This window comes from Hordeum vulgare, chromosome 4H, assembly GCF_904849725.1.
Source record: "Hordeum vulgare subsp. vulgare chromosome 4H, MorexV3_pseudomolecules_assembly, whole genome shotgun sequence".
Lineage (NCBI taxonomy): Eukaryota > Viridiplantae > Streptophyta > Magnoliopsida > Poales > Poaceae > Hordeum > Hordeum vulgare.
The window spans coordinates 148,415,853-148,438,495 of record NC_058521.1 but is presented as its reverse complement, the minus strand read 5'-3'; the positions used below and the strand labels follow the sequence as shown (position 1 = coordinate 148,438,495).

Below are 22,643 nucleotides of genomic sequence, written 5' to 3'. Positions count from 1 at the left end.
AACATTGCCATGAAAACCTTCAACCTTTCTACAACCTAGCAAACCACTGATTGGCTATGTTACCGCTTGCTTAACCATTTGGATAGCGTTGCTAGTTGAAGGTGTAGTTGCTTCCATGTGCAAACATGGGTTCCCTGTTATATCACCATATTATTGTTAATTAATTTAATGCACCTATATACTTGGTAAAAGGTGGAAGGCTCGACCTTTCTAGCCTGGTGTTTTGTTCCACCTTTGTCGCCTTAGTTTTGGATGCCGGTGTTATGTTCCATAAATGAGCGCTCCTAACATGCTTGGGGTTGTTATGGGGACCCCCTAGATTCTCGTTTTGGGATAAAGCTCGTCTTGCAAGGCCCAACATTGGACTATATTTTCCCAACATAATAATTATGTTAATACTGAAAAACATAGGGCGTCATGAACCCGAGGAGTAATTCAACATAATACAGGGAGGGCCAGTGCTGATGGTGTTGGTCCAAAATAGAGCATTGTGTGGGGCCAACCCACGGCAAGTTGGGTGATTTCTATCAGGCCACCGTAAGCGTAGCTTATCCGTCGTGTCCTGAGAACAAGATACGCGGATCCTATCGGGATCGTCGACACGTCGGGCGACCTTGCTGGACTTGTTTTAACTTTCTTGAGCGTCTCGTGCGAGGGATTCCGAGGATGCTTTGGGTTATCTCGAGGTTGAGGTTTTCCAATAGGAACCCGAGGAGATCACGGGTTTCCCTGATCGAGGTCATTCCGTCGCATCATGTGGTAGTTTGTGTTGGACTAGTTGGAGCACCCCTGCAGGGTTAAATCTTTCGGAAAGCCATGCCCGCGGTTATGCGGCAACATGGAAACTTTGTTTGACATCCGGTTCTAGATAACTTGAAGTAAGCTTAATTAAAATATGCCATCTGAGTGCGTAACCATGACTGTCTCTTTCGTGAGCTCCTTCTCCGATCGAGGACATGGTGGGGTTATGTCTAACGTAAGTAGGTGTTCAGGATCATTCATTTGATCATCAGTAGTTCACGTCCGCTATGCGTAGATCATCCCCCTCTTTATTCTTGTACTCGTAAGTTAGCCACCAAATAAAAGCTTAGTCGCTTGCTGCAGACTCACCACTTAACCATACCTCACCCATTAAGCTTTGCTAGTTTTGATACCTTTGGAAATGAGATTGCTGAGTCCCTGTGGCTCACATATTACTTCAACACCAATTGCAGGTACATGTAAAAGGGTTATTTGACGCAAGCGCGTTGATTGTTCATTTGGAGTTTCTTCTTCTTCTTCATTGATCTAGGATGGGTTCCAGGCTGGCAGCCTGGGATACCAAGGATAGACGTCGTTCTTTTATCGTTTGTTTTCGTCCGTAGACGGACCCTGCTCTTCTTCATGATGATTGTATGTATTGTACTGATGTGACTCTGATGTAGCTTGTGGCGAGTGTAAGCCAATTCGTTATACTCATCTTTTCAATACATGTACTTGTATCGATATCCATTCTTGTGAAACGATGAGATGTGTTTCTATCCGTGTCGAGGCCCTCGCGCCTAAATAAGGATAGGATCGCATCTTGGGCGTGACAGTTGTGCTGGGAGCGCCCGCCGCGGCTCCCGTCAGAGCGTCGACCGGAGCCGCGAGGGGACGAAGAGTGCTGGGCCAGCTGGCGGCCGAAGGTTGTTCGCGGGTCCTCGACTCCTAGCGAAGGCGACTCGGCACACGGATAATTCGGCTCGAAGCAAGCTTGATGTGAGTTGGCAACATCGATGAGGTCTTGGATGTTCTTTTCTTGCTGCGCACGTTCCTCGCCCTACATGGTGGTCAACTCCTCGTAGGCCACCTGGGAGGCCCTCATGTTGGCTGCGGGATTGTCGTAGGTGGGGAGCTTGCAACCGAGGATGTCGGCGACTACATGTTTGTGGCTACGAACCGCACCGCGCTGGCTGGGCTCGTCGCTAGCCGGGGTGAGGCTGTAGGCGGAGTTGTACCCTCGCTGCGTAGCCTCCATCCGACATTTGGTGGACGCAAGAGTGTTGGCCTCCATGAGCAGCTGCTGGTGGGCTGCCTCCAGCTCGGTGGCGGCTATGGCTGGGTTAGCCGTTGGCGCGATAGGGGTGCTCAGCCCCTGTAGTATGGAGTGGAGAGGATCGAAGGGGCCAGGGCAAGCTATGGCAACGGTCGTGCGCGCCTTGGCTCTGGCACGAGCAGATATCATGGTGGAGCCCGTGACCATCACCTCCGCGAGGATGCGAAAGTCACAGGCACCGCTCGAGGCGGTCGTTCATGCGAATGATAGTGGGTCGGCGCAGTCCAACACTTCACTCGGGTACTCGTCGATCGTAGGCGCATCGTCGAGCCGCAACTCACTAAAGATCTTGCAGAGAGCGTCGATGTCGGGTGAGGCGTGGCTAGGGCACATCTCGTCGAGAGGAGCGATAGTGAAGCTTGCGTAGTAGGCGGAGCCGGGGCTTAGTGTCGCGGAAGCTTCTGCGAGGGAAAGCTCCATGGGCATGCTAATCAGTTCGGGCGCGGTGCGTCCGGCGGAGTTGGTGAAGGGTCCCGCCCGGAGCGTGACTCTGGCTAGCGTCATGGACGACCGCACGGTGGGCGCCAACTGTCGTCGTTTTCTCACGACAGATGCCATGGGGTGGCTAATCAAACGTGATTGGGACCGAAAGGACGCAGACAGGCTCCGAAAACGGGATTGGGAACGAGCGGTGCGAGACACACGAAGTACCCAGTTTCGGGGCCCTCCGTGGGAGGTAACACCCCTAGTCCTGCTTGAGTTAGTTGATGATCTGGCCGGGGTTTCCATGTGCTCCTAGAGCTGTATGCTGGAGGAAGAAGAAGGAGCTGAGAGCTCTCATTTCCCCTCTCGTATGTGTGTAGGTGTGTGATCGGCCGACCCCCTGTATCGGGGGGTGCCAGGTGGTTTTATATGCCAGCCCCTGGCTTACAATAGGAATAGAGGGTACCAGGTGGGACCCGGCTAGCAGGCTTTGGGTCCCGCCGGCCGGGCGTCACCATTGGTGTGTGATTGTTATGCAGCGGTGTGCATCATGTTATGCGCGTCGTCTTGCGTAGCCAGCCTCGGTCATCGTACGGCTGGTTGCACTGTTGCCCACGCCGGAGCAGGTAATGGAGTGCATGGGGGCGTGCTCGTCACTATGCAATCTCGGCTGGTCGTAGTTGGCGATGGTCAGTGGTACGTCCCCTCCACTGTAGCCATACCTTTGGTGATGATGCCCCTGACGCAGTTTGTCAGGGCGATGTGACTGGGCTGACCTGCCGACTAGCGGGGCGCAGTCGAGTGGAGAAGGGGTGGCCTCGCCCGAGCCGTCTCGATCGTGCAGCCGGCCAGGCGCAACTGACTCTCGTGGGGAACATGTCGTCATGTGTATGTTTTTGAAAAGGGGGACTGGATGAGCCCTTGCTTTTGGCCTACCCCGGGGTTATCCCCCCGTTAACAAGCACCCAATAAGGATCTCTAGTGGATCGGATTATTTGAATTCACCAAACTCATGCTTTTATAAATAGTACCCCCTCCATTTCAGGATGCTCCTAGTTTATATTGAAAAAATATACAAAACATCTTATAATTCAAGGTGATACTAGTAGATAAGTATTTAGAGCAACTCCAACTGGGCGACCCATATTGTCCATTTGGGTCATCCGGACAGAAAACTTGGCCCAACCGGGCGACCCAAACGGACGCGCGTGTCCACCTAATGTTTGCTTGTCGTCCGTCCCGACCCAAACTGGACGCAAAAATGGGCCACAAATGGGTCCGTGGCGAACAAAACTGAACGCTCCCGTCGTCCGCTCCTCCCCTCTCGTGTCCGCCCTGGTCCCATCTATCAGCGACCCGCACTTCCTCCACAACCTCCACGTTGCATTTCCTCCAAAACCACAGAGATGAAGCCACCGACGCAGGCCACCGTGGAGCTCACTCACGAGGCCACCGGTGCAGTCCGCCGTGGTGTTCACCGGTGAGTCCACCGGCGCAGGCCGCCGCGGTGCTCGCCGTCGCGCTTGAAGGCCGGGCGCCAGATGTGACATGCGACGTCATAGATGGCGCCCTTGTGAACTCGAGGAACCAGCGCAGGATAAGAAGCTCCTCCTCGTCCGTCCACAGCTGCTGGAACAACCCCCTCGAGTCCTCCGCCGCAGCCGCGACACTCGTCCCTTGCGGGCCTGTGGCGGAGACGACGGAACTGGGCCGGCTGGTTCGTGGAAGGCAGTGGCAGCGGGCGCTGGAGGAGGTGGGGTCGGGCAGTCGGGAAGCGGGGTCTCTTGGTCAGCGTCCGGGTGGGAATCGTTGGAGGCATTGGTGTCGGTGCCCTCCTCATCTTAGTCGGAGGAGCGGGAGGGCGCGACGGAGGCGGGATTCTCGGCCATCGTGGCGGCGACGCCGTGGTGGGAGGAAAGCGTCATGCTAGCCACGACCGGGGAAGAGCGCGGCGGGCAAGAGGAAAGCTACGTCTTCCACGCCGGCAGCCTCACTTGTCCGCTTTTTTTGCATCTTGTGCGTTGGGTTTATCCACCGGCTGCGCGTGTGTGACTCATGTCCGCTAGGCGGACGAGCGACCTAAATAAATAAAATCCGAACAAAATTAGTGTTCGTTTGGGTCACTGCGTTAGAGTTGCTCTTAGTCTGTAGACTTATATTAACACAATCCAGTGATCTAAAATCCACCTGTTTCCCACCCCTAGCACGTGCAGTTTATATAAGAAACTAGTGTTGGGTTCGCACCACTGCAACCAGAGAACTACTCCCCCGCCGGCCAGTAGCAGAGGATTTGTACCCGGCGCCCAGCTCCATCCAAGACCATCCTGAATATGGAGGAGCAAGACCACGACGGGCTGCGGCAGCATGAGGCGGCAGCAGAGTCGTCGGTGCCGTTGCTTGAGAAGAAGGGCGGCGGTGTGTTGTACGTGGAGGGGTGCCCCGGGTGCGCGATTGACCGGAGGAAGGCGGAGAACCCAGGCATCCCCTACAGCAGCTTCCTGTACGTATGGGTCGTCACCCTCTGCACCGGTGAGTACTTCTGCTACGACTCCATCGATCAGCACCACCACCATCCCCGTCTTCATCTTTATTCATTCGTGCAAACTAGCTCTTCTGATTATTTGATTGATTTGATTCTTAAATATATCCACCATCGATTCATTAATACATAATATAATAAAAATGGTTGTATGCATGGATTGATGCAGAGGTTGAAGGTTTAAACTTACATTTTTTAAATACTAAGTAGTAGTATACAACAGTAGCTTGGCGATTTCAGATTTCAGAAGAACCGTCGCGGAAAAGAACGAACAAAGTTGCCCTGGGAAAAATAAATCCAAAAGGGAATATCGTGTGACCAGTTGAGCTAGCTAGCTAGATGGTGGATGCACGCGATAATTACAGCTAAGGTGATGTTTCTTTACCTAGGGATTACACTAAAAAGTTCTTTTTAGTTCCTAGGTAAAGAAACAGGAGGGACTTTTTTCTTAAGAGACTAGAAAAAGACTCTATTGAATGAATTTTTTTCTTTAGTCCCTGAAATTAAAAAAATCTAGTCCCTTAAAAAAAAACACCACCTAAATATAGCTCACTGATTAAAGTATATAAATAGTATAGTACCATGGAGAGTCGATCAGGCCTGGGCGGCTTAATATGTCTCCACAGTCCATGTCTATCCATGTCAATTTATTGCGGCTGGAGCTAATTGTGACCACAAACACATACACAGTGTTCAGTTGTATTACTACAAGCTGTCGAGATCATATATACTACTCGTAGTACGTGCCAAAATTCCACATCCTTCCTTGAGCACAAAAATCAGGGCGATCGAATTGAGTTCAGTTTCAGTGTACCTCGTTTTCTTTTTCTTTTTTCATGTTGAATGGACCCGAAAATTTAGTAAGCTTTCACGCGCTTGGCTGTCAAAAGCGTAAAGGAGGGATTATTCGGTTGCCAGGACCGCGATGATCCAGCCTCAAAGGATCCGAGTGCCCATTGAGTCAACATTATGGAGTCACACGAAACAGATCCTTGCGTCGACCGGGTGCCGTCCTTCCGGGAGCGGTGGACTAGAATGCGGATCACCATTGCCTCCTCTAACCCTCACGGAATGACACTTCAGTCGATGGATCCGGACTGATCGGAGTCAGATCCATTATCCGCCATGGTAGAGACGGCCGGAAATCGTTGGAGGTGAGCTTTGGTGGCGGAGGGAATGGAGAGGAGTGGAGTGTGAAGTGGATAGGGTTTGATCCGACGAACGGATAGGGACGGATATATGTGGGGTCATTGCGAGCCAGGCCGACATCCGGTCGCCTTAAATCTATCCCATATTTAAATTGTATATTAGAGATGTCGGTTAATCCGGACGTTTGAGACCCGTTTGAGACGTTCAGACCAGTCAGTAACAGTCCATCCGGTTGTATGAGACCAGTTTGAGGCACAGTTCTTATTTATCTTTTGTTATCTCTTACTGGTGGCACACAGTCATGATTGTATACCAATGTTTTTTTTAAGGCGATTGTATACCAATGTCGATAAAACGTTATGAATTTCCTCATTTTGTTGTAATCGTTTGGTTACCCAATTATGCAAATGGAAGCACAGAATCGCGGGTAAAGGTGCCACCGTAGGATATCTTTCTTAAGTCTATCCAGAACATATTCTAGCGCTATGGTGCTTCCAACTTTCCAAGTCACGGGAGCACTTGAGAAAATCATTCCAAATTTATTTTATTTTAGTAGATGAGCATTACTACTATAACGATGATCACAATAAAAACAAATCTTTTAATCCCGAACAAGTTGAAACCCATAAAGTCTCACAACCCACATGTGTTCTTGCATATGGATAGCTAGCTTTCACACATCCATATTCATAATTAGTTCTTTGGTGATATTATCACTTCTTACAGATTTCTTTTATATCAAGTTTGGTCTAGCCTGACTCATCCTGACATTATCGACACGTTTTAGATGTTATCCATGCATAGTGAAGCTTCTCGAGGCTGTGCTGAATATAATCAAATCATATTTTTTTCAAAATGCCACTTATCCTGCATTCATTAAGAAGAAAAGAGTTGCTCAGTTAATTAGGAAAAACCGATCGAAAACCAGATTGTCCAGTTAATTATGAAAAACTGGACGAAAACCGTTACAACTATTGAGCGACACACATAAAAAAAGCCCACGCACACCACTTCAAAGAGGATCACGGCGAGACAACACGTAGGCATCATCTTCATCACTCCCCCCTAGAGGCGTCATCGTCATCCCTACACTCTGAGCAAACGACTCCGACTCCGTTGTAGACGATCGTCGACCGAACCCACACAGCAATGGACACATGAAGCTGCATGAAGATATATGCCAAAATCTCGACCACCCGCGGCCAGACGACGCAACTCCGACAATGACGGAGAACATTGTAGGACAAAAAGAGGCACAACTGGCGCCATGGGAGATCGCCGAACGGATTACTTGCAACCAGTCATCATGTACCACGTGGCCCCGTCACCGCAGCTTCGACTCCATAGCAGCAAACAAACCGAGGCAAAGCCGTGGACACGCCGAAGGAGAGCCGACTACCGCAACCATTGCCGCATTGCCGACATCGCTCCCACCATCGTCGTTGCCACGCAAGTTTGGACGCCACACCCGCCGCTAACTGCCATCCATCGGCCCCGCTCGCCGACACCAAGCTCCCAAGACGAAGCCCCCAAGAAGGAATACGACACCGAGGCGCCACCAACGTTCGATCACAGATCAAGGTTTCTCCCGGAGAGGCCTGAATGGCCAGATCCATGCAGGAGGGTTGGGAGAACAAAGCATCAATGCCTCCATGAAGGTCAACGACGGCCACAGCCGCCACCATCAATGGTCATGGCATGAGGCCAAGACATGGTTTTCACCAAGCTCCGCACCACCTTGGCCGCACATCATCTCGCGTTGATGTCGGCAAACCCGCCAAATTAACATCACCACCATTGAAGCTGCCCATCAACGAAGAAGCACCAAGACCAGCCGCAGGCCCGCAGCCAACCGCACCTCGCGGAGACCACCGACGACCGAAGACCATATCCGCATCATACACTGCCGGAACGCACTTCCTCATAGCCATGGGCCTCCGATCCGCGCACCCCGAGGGGCGTCCACGCGATGCTAGACATCGCATACATACCCCGTTTGGGAGTCTGGGACTAGGGTGTCCACGTGTCGTTTGTCTATTCTCGTCGACCGGACACCCGGCCCTGTTCGACCGTCATTAGAAGTATTGGAATCAAGATGGACGATTCCGAAGACTTGGCGTACAATCCAAGGCGATGTAGTGATCGCCATATTCCTTTCCTATTGTAACCAACTTTGTGTAACCTAGCACCTCTGGTATCTATATAAGCGAGGGGGCCATAGTTCGCAGGATACATTAAGCTTATTACGATTAGGGTTTAGACCACATATCCGGTCTCGAAGTAGATGCCTGCTCACTAGTCGTGATGCGCCACCGGTTCCCCGCATGTCAAAATATATACTATATATATACTATATCACTAAGCTCCCTAGAATTGAAGACCTCTCATTTAATTGACGTCACCAATTTGGAATTGGATCACCGATTTTGACCGACTCAACAATCTCTCACTTAATTATTTTAGTTAACTGTACTCTCTTATTTCATTTAGAAATTAAATACTAGATTTCGTTCATGATTTTGACTCGGTCAACAATTTTTCAGATCAATTGGGAGCAACCGGCCTATAAAAAGTTATTAATCTTATGCACCCTCTAATCACCTAGAAAAAAAATAGCGTCGACATGTGATACTGTAGCATAAATGTAGTACAACAAACACCAACGTAGAATTTTTCCCACATAAGTATGAGTTGATTAGCAGCACAAAATCACACCGCGAAAGCCCACCAACACACCGCATTATATGAATATAAAAAAGAAAAGACACTCCATCATCTTCCTCACTAACCAAACCTAATACTCACTCCGTTCTAAAATCTAAAGTGTATTAGTTTATTGAATAGTTAACTTTTTTATCTTTTTTTACCTTTGACCAAGTTGAGAGGAAAAAATATCGACATCCACAATACTAAATACTAAAATATGAAAAATTCATTTCATGATGAATCTAAGAATCCGATTAGAAATTATGAATACTGATATATTTCATCAAAATGTGGTCAAATTTAAAAATGTTTGACTTCTCAAAAAACTAATACACCTTATAATTTAAGATAGATTGAGTACAAACTTATAAAATCCAAAAACATCAGCAATGCAGCAAAGCGTGCCCAACCCTTCTTGTAATAATTAAACTGTATGAGGTCGTTCTCATGACTTTATTCATGCTATTGTCTTTTACAGTAATACTAAAAAAAACATCACTTTCAATCTCTTGTTCTTGCTGAGAATGTTACTATATCTGTATGAGAAAAATTGGATTGAAAAGTGGATCAAATCGAAGGAGCACATACATCCCAAACGAAGCTAATACTTTGATTCTGCTTAACAAATTTTATTGAGTACTATGAAATATCCATCAGCTAGTTCCGATTAATCCTGGGCATATGTCGGGCTGGGCCGGGTTTTGGGCCGGGCTTAAAAAAGCCTGATGCACAGGAAACAAGCCCAAGCCCCGCCCGAAGCCTGAAAATAACTCATCTAGCAAACCCGAGCCTGGCCCAACGTAAAAGCCCGAAGCCCGGGGCCCGTCCCGAAAGCCCAGAGTTCCTGTGCTCACAGCCGAAAAAATGACTTCTGTACAGATAGATCAAGATCCGAAAGTAATTCATTCACGAAGGGATAATCCATTGCGTTTCTAATACGTACAGACAAGTATACACACAGATTCATTCAACACGTACATCAACAAAGGGGTCCATTGATTGATCCAGCGCCATGAACAAGGAAATCATTAACAAATCATTGCTTAACGAATTCTATTGAGTACTTTGAAATATCCATAAACTAGTTCCAAACTTCTAATTCAGCACTTCTGAACTAACCCAGTCAATGTTATCGTCTATTAGATTGTACTGTTCTTTCTGGACATAATTTCAAGTTCTAATATTTCCTCTGGCTTCTCCAGCTTTACCAATATCTTCGCTGTTCCCCTTCTTGTACTTCATGGTATGTATTATTATCCTACTTTTTTTTGGTTAGACTTAGATGGCCACTATTTAGGAAAAGCACTCCTGATTTTTTTTATTTCAGTTTGTTTTCACTTACCTTTTCTTATCCATGCATACACCCATCTCTGATGTATCTATTGCTAAATCTTAATAGTCTTCATACTATGTCCAACTTCTTTACAGATAAGAGACTTGCATGTTGCAAAAAGAACAGAAGATATTGGGTTCTATGCTGGGTTTGTAGGCGAGTTCTCCTATCAAATTCTTATTAGATGATTAATTACTTGAGCCTCATGATTCAATGATTAAAACTGTATGACTACCAGATGTGATCTTTTCTGTATTCATTTGGAAAATTTCAGGTGCTTCTTTTATGTTCGGAAGATTTTTGACTTCAACCATTTGGGGAATAGCAGCAGACCGTATTGGGAGGAAGCCAGTTATTCTGTTTAGCGTTTTCTCCGTGTTTGTGACATTTAGCCTCTTGTTTACTCCTCTATTTCTACTCCTATTTCATTAGTAGAGTCCCTAACTTGATTCTTGTTAATATCACAGGGTAGTATTTAATACTTTGTTTGGGCTTAGTGTCACCTATTGGATGGCGATAGCTACAAGGTTTCTCCTAGGTGCTTTAAATGGCTTACTCGGACCAATAAGGGTATGGCGAATTTCAAACCCTTTTTTATGTCAGATTGTGTATATCTTATGAATTTGTGCCTAAAATTTGCAGGCTTATTCCATTGAAGTTTGCCGACCTGAACATGAAGCTCTAGCATTATCACTTGTAAGATAGTCATGTGTAGCCATGCACTTGTAACATACTACCTCCGTTGTTTTATATAGCGATCTAAAACGTCTTCTATTAGTTTACCGAGGGAGTATTTTCTTTCAGTGCTTTTGGTTTTGACTTCACTTTGTTGTAATTTAGGTTAGCACATCATGGGCAATAGGTCTCATCATTGGGCCTGCTCTTGGAGGCTACCTTGCACTGGTATGAAAGGGAAAAAAATAATTTCATGCTATACGTAAGTGTCATCCTGTTAGTATACTAACCTCTAACCTGGTTGTTTTCTTGGCAGCCTGCAGAAAAATATCCAGATATCTTTTTGCCTGACTCATTCTTTGGAAGGTACCATTTTGTTTTGCTAAAATTATATTATCGTAGATAATTGTTCTGCAGATACTTACGTTCGATGAAACTTGTCAGGTTCCCGTATTTCTTACCATGCTTATGCACATCAGCCTTTGCTGCCATTGTTCTTATAAGCTGCATATGGATGCCGGTATGTGATATTTCAATGGTGTTAGCTTCCTTGGTTACGTTATGTTTCCGCCACTTCATGAGGCCTGTAAGAAGCCTTATATTTTCAGCCTGAACACAAATGTTCTATATTTATAAATATGTCTTGTTGTACCTGTTGAGTAAATAGGCAATTTTCCGAGTAGATTAATCCATAAAATAATAACTAGCATGGCATTGACTAGACTAATGACATACTGATCTTGAGCTAACCTAGCACATACTACGCATATAGTGGATACATCTATGCAAACAAGTAGTACTGCTAGAATAAATACGAACAAGAGGATAAACGAGTCATACCCTCCAATCGGCCAGTTGGTCGTAGCAGCAGCGGCGGCGGCGGAGGCAGTATCCTCTGCCGTCTTCTTCTCGGCTTCCTCGCGGAGACGATCAGCTTCGCTTGGTGAAGACATGGCGATGACGAGGGCGACGCGGACGTAGACGAAGCAGACGGACGGAGGCGAGCAGTCGCGTGATCGCTCCCCAAAAACCTAATCGCCCCTCTCCCGTACAGGAACCGGAGAGGCGAGGTTTCGGAGGCCTGCTCTCCCGTCGACCGTGTACGCGGTAAACGGGACGGAGTCGCCGGCGGCAGCGGCAGTTCAAGGAACGAACGCGTGAGGCAGATGTGATCTGATTTCGTGACGGCTAGGGTAGGCGATCGCGTGCTTATAAAGGCGGCTGGGTGGAGAGTCCGAGTCGGTAACGATCACGATCCGACGTCTCGGATCGTTTCCTTGTCCGTTACGTATTCTCCGTTCCTGACCGGCAAAAATAAGCGCGTAGGTATGAGCTCGGCTCGGCTCATTCCCGCAACCCGCGGCGCGTCGTGACGAGGCGTGGCGTGGCGAGGCGGGCGGCGGAGGAGGAGTGCGCGAGGGCACCTTCTCTTCTCACTCTCCAATAGCATGTGGAAGAGAGACCCTTATAAAGGGGTCCAAACTCTCCTCCACTAGCGGGGTGGGACTAAACTCCCACCACCTTGCCATGCCACCACCTACATGGACCCTTGTAGATTTTCTGAAATTCTCTAATGGGCCTAAGGCCCACCTCCAAATTTCAACAATCCCCCACCAGATCTCAAGGGCACATCGTGTTCCCTCGTTCCAATCACTGTTTTAATATACCAGCATTTCAGTGAAGACCTGTTAAGGTTGAGCTTCACCTAGAACAAGTAGCTACACCCCTTCACAACTGAACAATGGACTATGCCTTGAATTGTCAGTTCGGCGTAAAGGAACTTCACTACAAGTCTTACTAGTACTAGGCTGCCGAAGGTGACCCCTCGGGTGGAGCATATTAGTCACACTCCTGGCCTATTCATGAGTTTACTAGAGATCACCCAAATCTCATAGACTGTGACCAGCAGTCAAGCTCATATAGGTGTGTTCCTCCAAAGATCGCTCTGTAGGACAGCATCTTGCTTACATATAAGTTTTAGAACACATTAAGACAGTAATCATCCTACCATACAGTATCCGAGAGTATTGCATCTCCAACGGAGTGGGTTAGTAAAGTTACTCTCCTCAGTTCACCACTGGCTTGTTTTCCCAGGTCCTACTTCACGGGATCTCCGATCATATAGGTTAGGTTACTACCATGGCAACTCATGTGGGTCTCATACCCATCTCCCTCGATGCACTATCTATCACAACACGTGATAGCCCTTTAGTAAAGGGATCTGCCAGATTCTTAGCCGTTTGGATATAATCCAACGCTATCACTCCGGAGTTTCTCAAACGTCTGACATACTTCAATCTCATTCTTATATGTTTGTTGGACTTCATATTGTCCTTAGAACTCTTCACTTTAACAATAACCGTCTGATTATCGCAGTTCATAAGGATAGCCGGAACCGGCTTCTCAACCACAGGTAAGTCCATCAAAAGATCTCGAAGAAATTCTGCTTCGACACCAGATGTGTCTAATGCTGTTAATTCTGCTTCCATTGTCGATCTTGTTAAGATCGTTTGCTTGCAAGACTTCCAGGAAACAGCACCACCGCCAAGAGTAAACATATACCCAGTAGTGGCCTTCATCTCATCAGCATCAGAGATCCAATTTGCATCACTATACCCTTCAAGTACTGATGGGAATCCCGTATAGTGAAGCCCGTGGTTGACAGTACCTTTCAAGTAGCGCATAATTCTTTCAACAGCACGCCAATGAACATCGCCCGGGTTTGCAACAAACCGACTAAGTTTGCTCACAGCAAACGCGATGTCGGGCCTCGTTGCGCTAGCTAGGTACATAAGTGAACCGATAATTTGAGAGAATCTCAATTGATCTATAGCTGTGCCTTTAAACTTTCGAATAAGCACACTAGGATCATATGGTGTTTGACAAATCTTGCAGTCTGAATATCCAAAGCGACTCAAAATCTTGTCAACATAGTGGGATTGCAGAAGTGTAATCCCACCCTCATCATCTCTCAACAGCTTGATGTTCAAGATAACATCAGCCACCCCAAGGTCCTTCATCTCAAAGTTTTGAGACAGAAAAGACTTAACCTCCTCAATTACTTTGAGGTTGGTTCCAAATATCAGTATGTCATCAACATACAAGCACAATATAACTCCTTCGCCCCCACCATGGCGATAGTATACACATTTGTCAGCTTCATTAACCACGAAGCCAACAGATGTCAGAGTTGTATTAAACTTCTCATGCCATTGCTTAGGTGCTTGTCTCAGACCATATAAAGATTTCAACAACTTACACACCTTTCCTTCCTGACCTTCTATCACAAAGCCATCTGGCTGTTGCATATAGATTTCCTCATTTAGCTCTCCATTCAGGAAAGCCGTCTTAACGTCCATTTGATGAACGAGAAGACCATGAGAGGCCGCCAATGAGAGTAGTACTCTAATGGTGGTCAGTCTAGCCACAGGTGAATAAGTATCGAAGAAATCTTCCTCTTCTTTCTGGGCATAGCCCTTGGCCACAAGCCTAGCCTTGTACTTTTCAATAGTACCGTCGGGCCTAAGCTTCTTTTTGAACACCCACTTGCATCCCAATGGTTTGCAACCATAGGGACGATCAGTGATTTCCCATGTCCCGTTAGCCATGATGGAGTCCATCTCGCTACGGACAGCAGCTTTCCAGTAATCAGCATCTGGAGAAGCATACGCTTCTGAAATAGAAGTGGGATTATCATCCACGAGGTATACGAAGAAATCATCACCAAAGGTCTTTGCAGTCCTTTGTCTCTTGCCCCTACCACGGGCTTCCTCGTCATCCTCCTCAGGATTTTCATCATGTGTTTGTTCATAATAGTCCATAGGAATGGCAGGCTCAGGAGTTATCTCAGATTCCTGTCTAGAAGTGCTTTGCATATCTCTCATGGGAAATATATCCTCAAAGAATGTAGCATCCCTCGACTCCATTATTGTACCGACCTTCACGTCAGGTACCTCAGATTTCACTACTAGAAATCTATAGCCTACGCTATTCTTAGCGTATCCCAAATTAACGCAATCCACAGTCTTTGGTCCAAGCTTGCGCTTCTTGGGGATCGGTACATTGACTTTCGCCAAGCAGCCCCAAGTACGTAAGTACGAGAGTGTCGTCCTTCTCTTCGACCACTCCTCGTAGGGAGTGACCTCATTATCTTTTGTAGGAACTTTATTCAGGACATGACACGCGGTCAATATAGCCTCCCCCCACCATGCCTTGGATAAACCCGATGTATCTAACATGGCGTTAACCAAATCAGTTAGAGTACGGTTTTTCCGCTCGGCAACCCCGTTTGACTGGGGTGAATAGGGAGGCGTCCTCTCATGAATAATGCCGTGTTCCGCACAAAATGAATCAAATTCGTTTGAGAAGTACTCTCCACCACGATCAGACTGGACTCGTTTAATTTTCTTTTCAAGTTGATTCTCAACTTCTGCCTTATAGATTTTAAAGTAGTGTAGAGCCTCATCTTTAGTATTTAACAGATACACATAGCAAAATCTAGTGGAATCATCTATCAATGTCATGAAGTATTTCTTTCCACCTTTAGTCAACACACCATTCATCTCACAAAGATCAGAATGTATGAGTTCTAATGGTGCCAAGTGTCTCTCCTCTGCAGCCTTGTGAGGCTTGCGAGGTTGCTTTGCTTGCACACACGAGTGGCACTTAGAACCTTTGGCTAAAGTGAAAGTTGGGATTAAATTCAGTTTTGCTAGCCGCGACATAACACCGAAACTTATGTGACAAAGACGTGAATGCCAAACTTCAGATTCATTAACACTTGAATGAATATTGTTCACGACTTTATTACAAAAATCTGCTAGAGAAAGGCGGAACAGACCTCCGCATTCATAACCTTTTCCAACGAAAAGTCCATATTTCGTAACTACTACTTTATTAGACTCGAACACCAACTTAAACCCTTCTCTACACAGAAGGGAGCCACTAACGAGATTCTTCTTGATGGCGGGGACATGCTGCACGTTCTTCAGCTGCACGATCCTTCCCGAAGTAAACTTCAGATCGACCGTGCCAACACCAAGAACAGAAGCACTCGCGCCATTCCCCATCAATACGGACCCGCGACCGGTGGCCTGATAAGAAGAGAACAATGACAAGTCAGCACACACATGAATATTTGCACCCGTGTCCACCCACCAATCGGTGGACTGACAAACTGTAAATACAGTAAGTAAATTACCATACCCAGATGCACCACTTTCATTGTTGCCCACAATCATGTTTGCAGACTTGGAGTCCTGCGCCGGCTTCTTGTACTTGTTTGGGCATTTGTTCGCCCAATGTTCCTCTGAACCACAAGTATAGCAGCCATCTCCCTTCTTATTCTTCTTGAAGGGCTTCTTCCCCTTCTTCTTGAAGTCGGTATTCTGTTGGACAGAGTTCTTTCCCTTGGGCTTGTGAGAATTGAAGTTCCTCTGATGTACCATATTAGCAGCAGAAGAGCTTTCCACCGCTTTTCCATTGGAGTCCTTTGCTCTCGAGTTCTGCTCAACACTCAGATGGCCGATGATGTCCTCTACTGAGAACTCACGCCTCTGATGTTTCAGAGTAGTAGCAAAGTTCCTCCAGGAATTAGGGAGCTTAGCAATTATACAGCCCGCGACAAATTTGCCCGGCAAATTGCACTTAAGAACCTCAAGTTCCTTAGCTATGCATATTATCTCATGAGCTTGTTCCAATACAGAACGGTTGTCAACCATCTTGTAATCGTGGAACTGCTCCATAACATACATCTCACTCCCAGCATCGGTGGCCCCGAATTTAGATTCGAGCGCCTCCCACAAGTCCTTGGCAACATGCATATGTAAATATGCATCAACCAGCTTATCTCCGATCACGCTAATGACTGCTCCAAGGAATAGGACGGTGGCCTCCTTAAACATCTTCTCCTGTTCAGGAGTGATAGTTTCCGTAGGAGTGACACCGGCTACCCAGAACACGTTCATAGCCGTGAGCCATAAGGTGGTTCTCGTTTGCCAACGCTTGAAAAAAGTACCGGTAAACTTATCCGGTTTCAGTGCAGCAGCAAAACCATTACTCGAAAAATTCCTACAGACATTAGGTTTTTGGATTGTTGAGTAAATAGGCAATTTTCCGAGTAGATTAATCCACAAAATAATAACTAGCATGGCATTGACTAGACTAATGACATACTGATCTTGAGCTAACCTAGCACATACTACGCATATAGTGGATACATCTATGCAAACAAGTAGTACTGCTAGAATAAATACGAACAAGAGGATAAACGAGTCATACCCTCCAATCGGCCAGTTGGCCGTAGCAGCAGCAGCGGCGGCGGAGGCAGTATCCTCTGCCGTCTTCTTCTCGGCTTCCTCGCGGAGACGATCAGCTTCGCTTGGTGAAGACATGGCGATGACGAGGGCGACGCGGACGTAGACGAAGCAGACGGACGGAGGCGAGCAGTCGCGTCATCGCTCCCCAAAAACCTAATCGCCCCTCTCCCGTACAGGAACCGGAGAGGCGAGGTTTCGGAGGCCTGCTCTCCCGTCGACCGTGTACGCGGTAAACGGGACAGAGTCTCCGGCGGCAGCAGCAGTTCAAGGAACGAACGCGTGAGGCAGATGTGATCTGATTTCGTGACGGCTAGGGTAGGCGATCGCGTGCTTATAAAGGCGGCTGGGTGGAGAGTCCGAGTCGGTAACGATCACGATCCGACGTCTCGGATCGTTTCCTTGTCCGTTACGTGTTCTCCGTTCCTGACCGGCAAAAATAAGCGCGTAGGTATGAGCTCGGCTCGGCTCATTCCCGCAAGGCGCGGCGCGGCGCGGCGCGTCGTGACGAGGCGTGGCGTGGCGTGGCGTGGCGAGGCGGGCGGCGGAGGAGGAGTGCGCGAGGGCACCTTCTCTTCTCACTCTCCAATAGCATGTGGAAGAGAGACCCTTATAAAGGGGTCCAAACTCTCCTCCACTAGCGGGGTGGGACTAAACTCCCACCACCTTGCCATGCCACCACCTACATGGGCCCTTGTAGATTTTCTGAAATTCTCTAATGGGCCTAAGGCCCACCTCCAAATTTCAACTGTACCTTCTTCACATACTTATCTGGGAAATCTTAGAACCAAATCTTTTCAGATATCTTGTTCAAAGGTCATATATCATATAATTGACCTTCGACATTTTCTGAATGTTGTTCTAAAACCAAGTCAGCGACTATTTTCTGTTCTTTTCTTGCAGGAACTAGTGGCTGGAGTAAAATGTACATTGAATCTGACATGAAACTGTAGAAAAGACGATGTTGTTTATATTTAATGCTGATATTTTCCCTGTTTGTTGTAATATATCTGGAAACTGTTTCAGGAAACATTACACAAGCATAAAACCAGTGAAAATGGCAATCAAAGTGTTGAAGCTTTGGAGGACCATCTGATTGATCCGCAAGAAAAGGTCGAACAAAATTGCAGTGCAGATACCAAGAAGAACTTATTCAGGAATTGGCCATTGATGTCTTCCATAATTGTTTATTGTGTCTTCTCCTATCATGACATGGCTTATACAGAGGTACTATTTTTAGTTCATGGAATTTAAGTACTTTTTTTTTGCGAATATGGAATTGAAGTACTTGTGGTGAATGGTAAAAAAATGAAAATAATTGGTAGGAGCATAATAAATGTATGTTAGGAATATGCCTATTAGAGATCTGAAGGTCTGACAATGTGCTCTCTGTATAGTATATCTATGTATGGGAAGTACCTATATATATGAGTATATCAGTTGTTATCTTTAGCTTGTTTTACACTGGGCTGAGCCCTTGAATAATTTTGTATTCCATCAGAAATGATATTTGATGTTTAAGACAATTTGTAGTGTAATATGCGCATGATCTTAAATATAATAGAATATGCATTTGCAACCGAAAATTAATACAGGTATTTTTTTTTACAGTTAGGGATGCCCTAACGTTAAAAACCTGCTTGCCAGAAAGTAACTTGTTACTTCGGAAAGATTGTAGCATTAGCAGTTCAATTTATAGAGTAGGTAATGATAATTAGTTACTTCAGAAAGATTGTAGCATTAGCAGTTCAATTTTAGAGCAGATAATGATAGTTGGGACAATCATAAGAGCAAACTTCTGACTGTAGAGTTGCTCATCATACATTAGCTCTAATAAAGTGTTTACTTGTTCAGCCTTCTGTGCTAATATACGACCTGGATTTCTAGTACTATCATATATTTGGTGGCTAGCACAGATGTTCTAGTTTTCTAACAGATATTACACGACCTGTTGTAAATGAACTTCGGCTTCACTTCAGGTGTTCTCTCTATGGGCTGAAAGTGACAAGAAGTATGGTGGACTGGGCTTATGGTCCGAAGATGTAGGCCAAACACTCGCAATAACGGGTATGTAGAATTTTGTTTGTGCTTTGACAAGTATCTCCGGTGTAATTTTCTTATGGGAACAATAGGGAAGTGTAGAAGTCATGGAAGCGTCTCAACCCTCATACGCGAGAGCCCGCATGTATATATTTATATAGCGATCGTGAGAGATCGAGGGGATACAGAGTCGGTGGAGATTGCCAACCGATGAGGGATTACAGGAGGTCACAGAGATCGGGATAGAGAGATAAGACTAGCTTAAAACAGAAAAACAATCTAACGCTACCATCCTAAATAAGCGGTCAAGTCATTCAAAGGGTGTCAGGGAACGTCGCATGGGAAACAAAAAATTTCCTACGCACACGAAGACCTATCATGGTGATGTCCATCTACGAGAGGGGATGAGTGATCTACGTACCCTTGTAGACCGTACAGCAGAAGCGTTAGCGAACGCGGTTGATGTAGTGGAACGTCCTCACGTCCCTCGATCCGCCCCGCGAACAATCCCGCGATCAGTCCCACGATCTAGTACCGAACGGACGGCACCTCCGCGTTCAGCACACGTACAGCTCGACGATGATCTCGGCCTTCTTGATCCAGCAAGAGAGACGGAGAGGTAAAAGAGTTCTCCGGCAGCGTGACGGCGCTCCGGAGGTTGGTGACGACCTTGTCTCAGCAGGGCTCCGCCCGAGCTCCGCGGAAACGCGATCTAGAGGAAAAACCGTGGAGGTATGTGGTCGGGCTACCGTGGAAAAGTCATCTCAAATCAGCCCTAAAACCTCCGTATATATAGGTGGGAGAGAGGGGACCTTGACTTGGGGCTCAAGGAGCCCAAGGGGGTCGGCCGAGCCAAGGGGGGAAGGTCTCCCCCCCCCAAACCGAGTTGGACCTGGTTTGGTGGGTGGGAGTCCTTCCTTCCCTTCCCACCTCCTTTTTTTTCTTTCTCTTTGATTTTTCTTTCTAATGCGCATAGGGCCCTTTTGGGCTGTCCCACCAGCCCACTAAGGGCTGGTGCGCCACCCTCAAGGCCTATGGGCTTCCCCGGGGTGGGTTGCCCCCCCCCCCCCCGGTGAACTTCCGGAACCCATTCGTCATTCCCAGTACATTCCCGATAACTCCGAAAACCTTCCGGTAATCAAATGAGGTCATCCTATATATCAATCTTCGTTTCCGGACCATTCCGGAAACCCTCGTGACGTCCGTGATCTCATCCGGGACTCCGAACAACATTCGGTAACCAACCATATAACTCAAATACGCATAAAACAACGTCGAACCTTAAGTGTGCAGACCCTGCGGGTTCGAGAACTATGTAGACATGACCCGAGAGACTCCTCGGTCAATATCCAATAGCGGGACCTGGATGCCCATATTGGATCCTACATATTCTACGAAAAACTTATCGTTTGAACCTCAGTGTCAAGGATTCATATAATCCTGTATGTCATTCCCTTTGTCCTTCGGTATGTTACTTGCCCGAGATTCGATCGCCAGTATCCGTATACCTATTTCAATCTCGTTTACCGGCAAGTCTCTTTACTCGTTCTGTAATACAAGATTCCGCAACTTACACTAAGTTACATTGCTTGCAAGGCTTGTGTGTGATGTTGCATTACCGAGTGGGCCCCGAGATACCTCTCCGTCACACGGAGTGACAAATCCCAGTCTTGATCCATACTAACTCAATGAACACCTTCGGAGATACCTGTAGAGCATCTTTATAGTCACCCAGTTACGTTGCGACGTTTGATACACAAAGTATTCCTCCGGTGTTAGTGAGTTATATGATCTCATGGTCATAGGAACAAATACTTGACACGCAGAAAACAGTAGCAACAAAATGACACGATCAACATGCTACGTCTATTAGTTTGGGTCTAGTCCATCACGTGATTCTCCTAATGACGTGATCCACTTATCAAGCAACAACACCTTGTTCATAATCAGAAGATATTGACTATCTTTGATCAACTGGCTAGCCAACTAGAGGCTTGCTAGGGACAGTGTTTTGTCTATGTATCCACACATGTAAATGAGTCTTCATTCAATACAATTATAGCATGGATAATAAACGATTATCTTGATAGAGGAACTATAATAATAACTATATTTATTATTGCCTCTAGGGCATAATTCCAACAGTCTCCCACTTGCACTAGAGTCAATAATCTAGCCCTCACATCATCATGCGAATTACATTGTAATAAATCTAACACCCATACAGTTCTGGTGTTGATCATGCTTTGGCCGTGGAAGAGGTTTAGTCAGTGGGTCTGCTACATTCAGATCCGTGTGCACTTTGCATATATTTACGTCCTCCCCTTCGACGTAGTCGCGGATGAGGTTGAAGCGTCGTTTGATGTGTCTGGACTTCTTGTGAAACCGTGGTTCCTTTGCTAAGGCAATGGCACTCGTGTTGTCACAGAACAAGGTTATTGGATTCAGTGCGCTTGGCACCACTCCAAGATCCGTCATGAACTGCTTCATCCAGACACCCTCCTTAGCTGCCTCCGAGGGAGCCATGTACTCCGCTTCACATGTAGAATCTGCTACGACGCTTTGCTTGGAACTGCACCAGCTTACCGCACCCCCATTAAGAATAAATACGTATCCGGTTTGCGACTTAGAGTCGTCCGGATCTGTGTCAAAGCTTGCATCGACGTAACCTTTTACGGCGAGCTCTTCGTCACCTCCATATACGAGAAACATCTCCTTAGTCCTTTTCAGGTACTTCAGGATATTCTTGACCGCCATCCAGTGATCCACTCCTGGATTACTCTGGAACCTACCTGCCATACTTATGGCCAGGCTAACGTCCGGTCTAGTGCACAACATTGCATACATGATAGAGCCTATGGCTGAAGCATAGGGGACGGAGCGCATATGCTCTCTATCCTCATCAGTTGCTGGGCACTGAGTCTTACTCAATCTCGTACCTTGTAAAACTGGCAAGAACCCCTTCTTGGACTGTTCCATTTTGAACCTCTTCAAAACTTTATCAAGGTATGTGCTTTGTGAAAGTCCTATCAGGCGTTTTGATCTATCCCTATAGATCTTAATGCCTAGAATGTAAGCAGCTTATCCTAGGTCCTTTATAGAGAAACTTTTATTCAAGTAATCCTTTATGCTCTCCAAAAACTCCACGTTTCCAATCAGCAATATGTCATCCACATATAATATTAGAAACGCCACCGAGCTCCCACTCACTTTCTTGTAAATACAAGATTCTCCAACCACTTGTATAAACCCAAATGCTTTGATCACCTCATCAAAGCGTTTGTTCCAACTCCGAGATGCTTGCACGAGTCCATAAATGGATCGCTGGAGCTTGCACACCTTGTTAGCATTCTTAGGATCGACAAAACCTTCGGGTTGCATCATATA

At 46.6% G+C, this 22,643-nt stretch overlaps 1 protein-coding gene across 1 annotated transcript in view; it reads left to right on the top strand.

The window, feature by feature from the left end:
• Positions 1 to 4,725: 4,725 nt before the first annotated feature.
• LOC123448201 (protein ZINC INDUCED FACILITATOR-LIKE 1-like) overlaps positions 4,726 to 22,643 on the top strand; it is a 43,444-nt gene continuing 25,526 nt past the window's right edge. Inside the window, exons 1-11 of the mRNA XM_045125017.1 lie at positions 4,726 to 5,029; positions 10,097 to 10,137; positions 10,323 to 10,383; positions 10,502 to 10,604; positions 10,695 to 10,797; positions 10,870 to 10,923; positions 11,068 to 11,130; positions 11,219 to 11,268; positions 11,347 to 11,422; positions 18,243 to 18,443; positions 19,196 to 19,283. Coding sequence (XP_044980952.1) covers positions 4,831 to 5,029; positions 10,097 to 10,137; positions 10,323 to 10,383; positions 10,502 to 10,604; positions 10,695 to 10,797; positions 10,870 to 10,923; positions 11,068 to 11,130; positions 11,219 to 11,268; positions 11,347 to 11,422; positions 18,243 to 18,443; positions 19,196 to 19,283 — 1,039 coding nt within the window. The 5' untranslated portion in view covers positions 4,726 to 4,830. The remainder of the gene's footprint in view (positions 5,030 to 10,096; positions 10,138 to 10,322; positions 10,384 to 10,501; positions 10,605 to 10,694; positions 10,798 to 10,869; positions 10,924 to 11,067; positions 11,131 to 11,218; positions 11,269 to 11,346; positions 11,423 to 18,242; positions 18,444 to 19,195; positions 19,284 to 22,643) is intronic.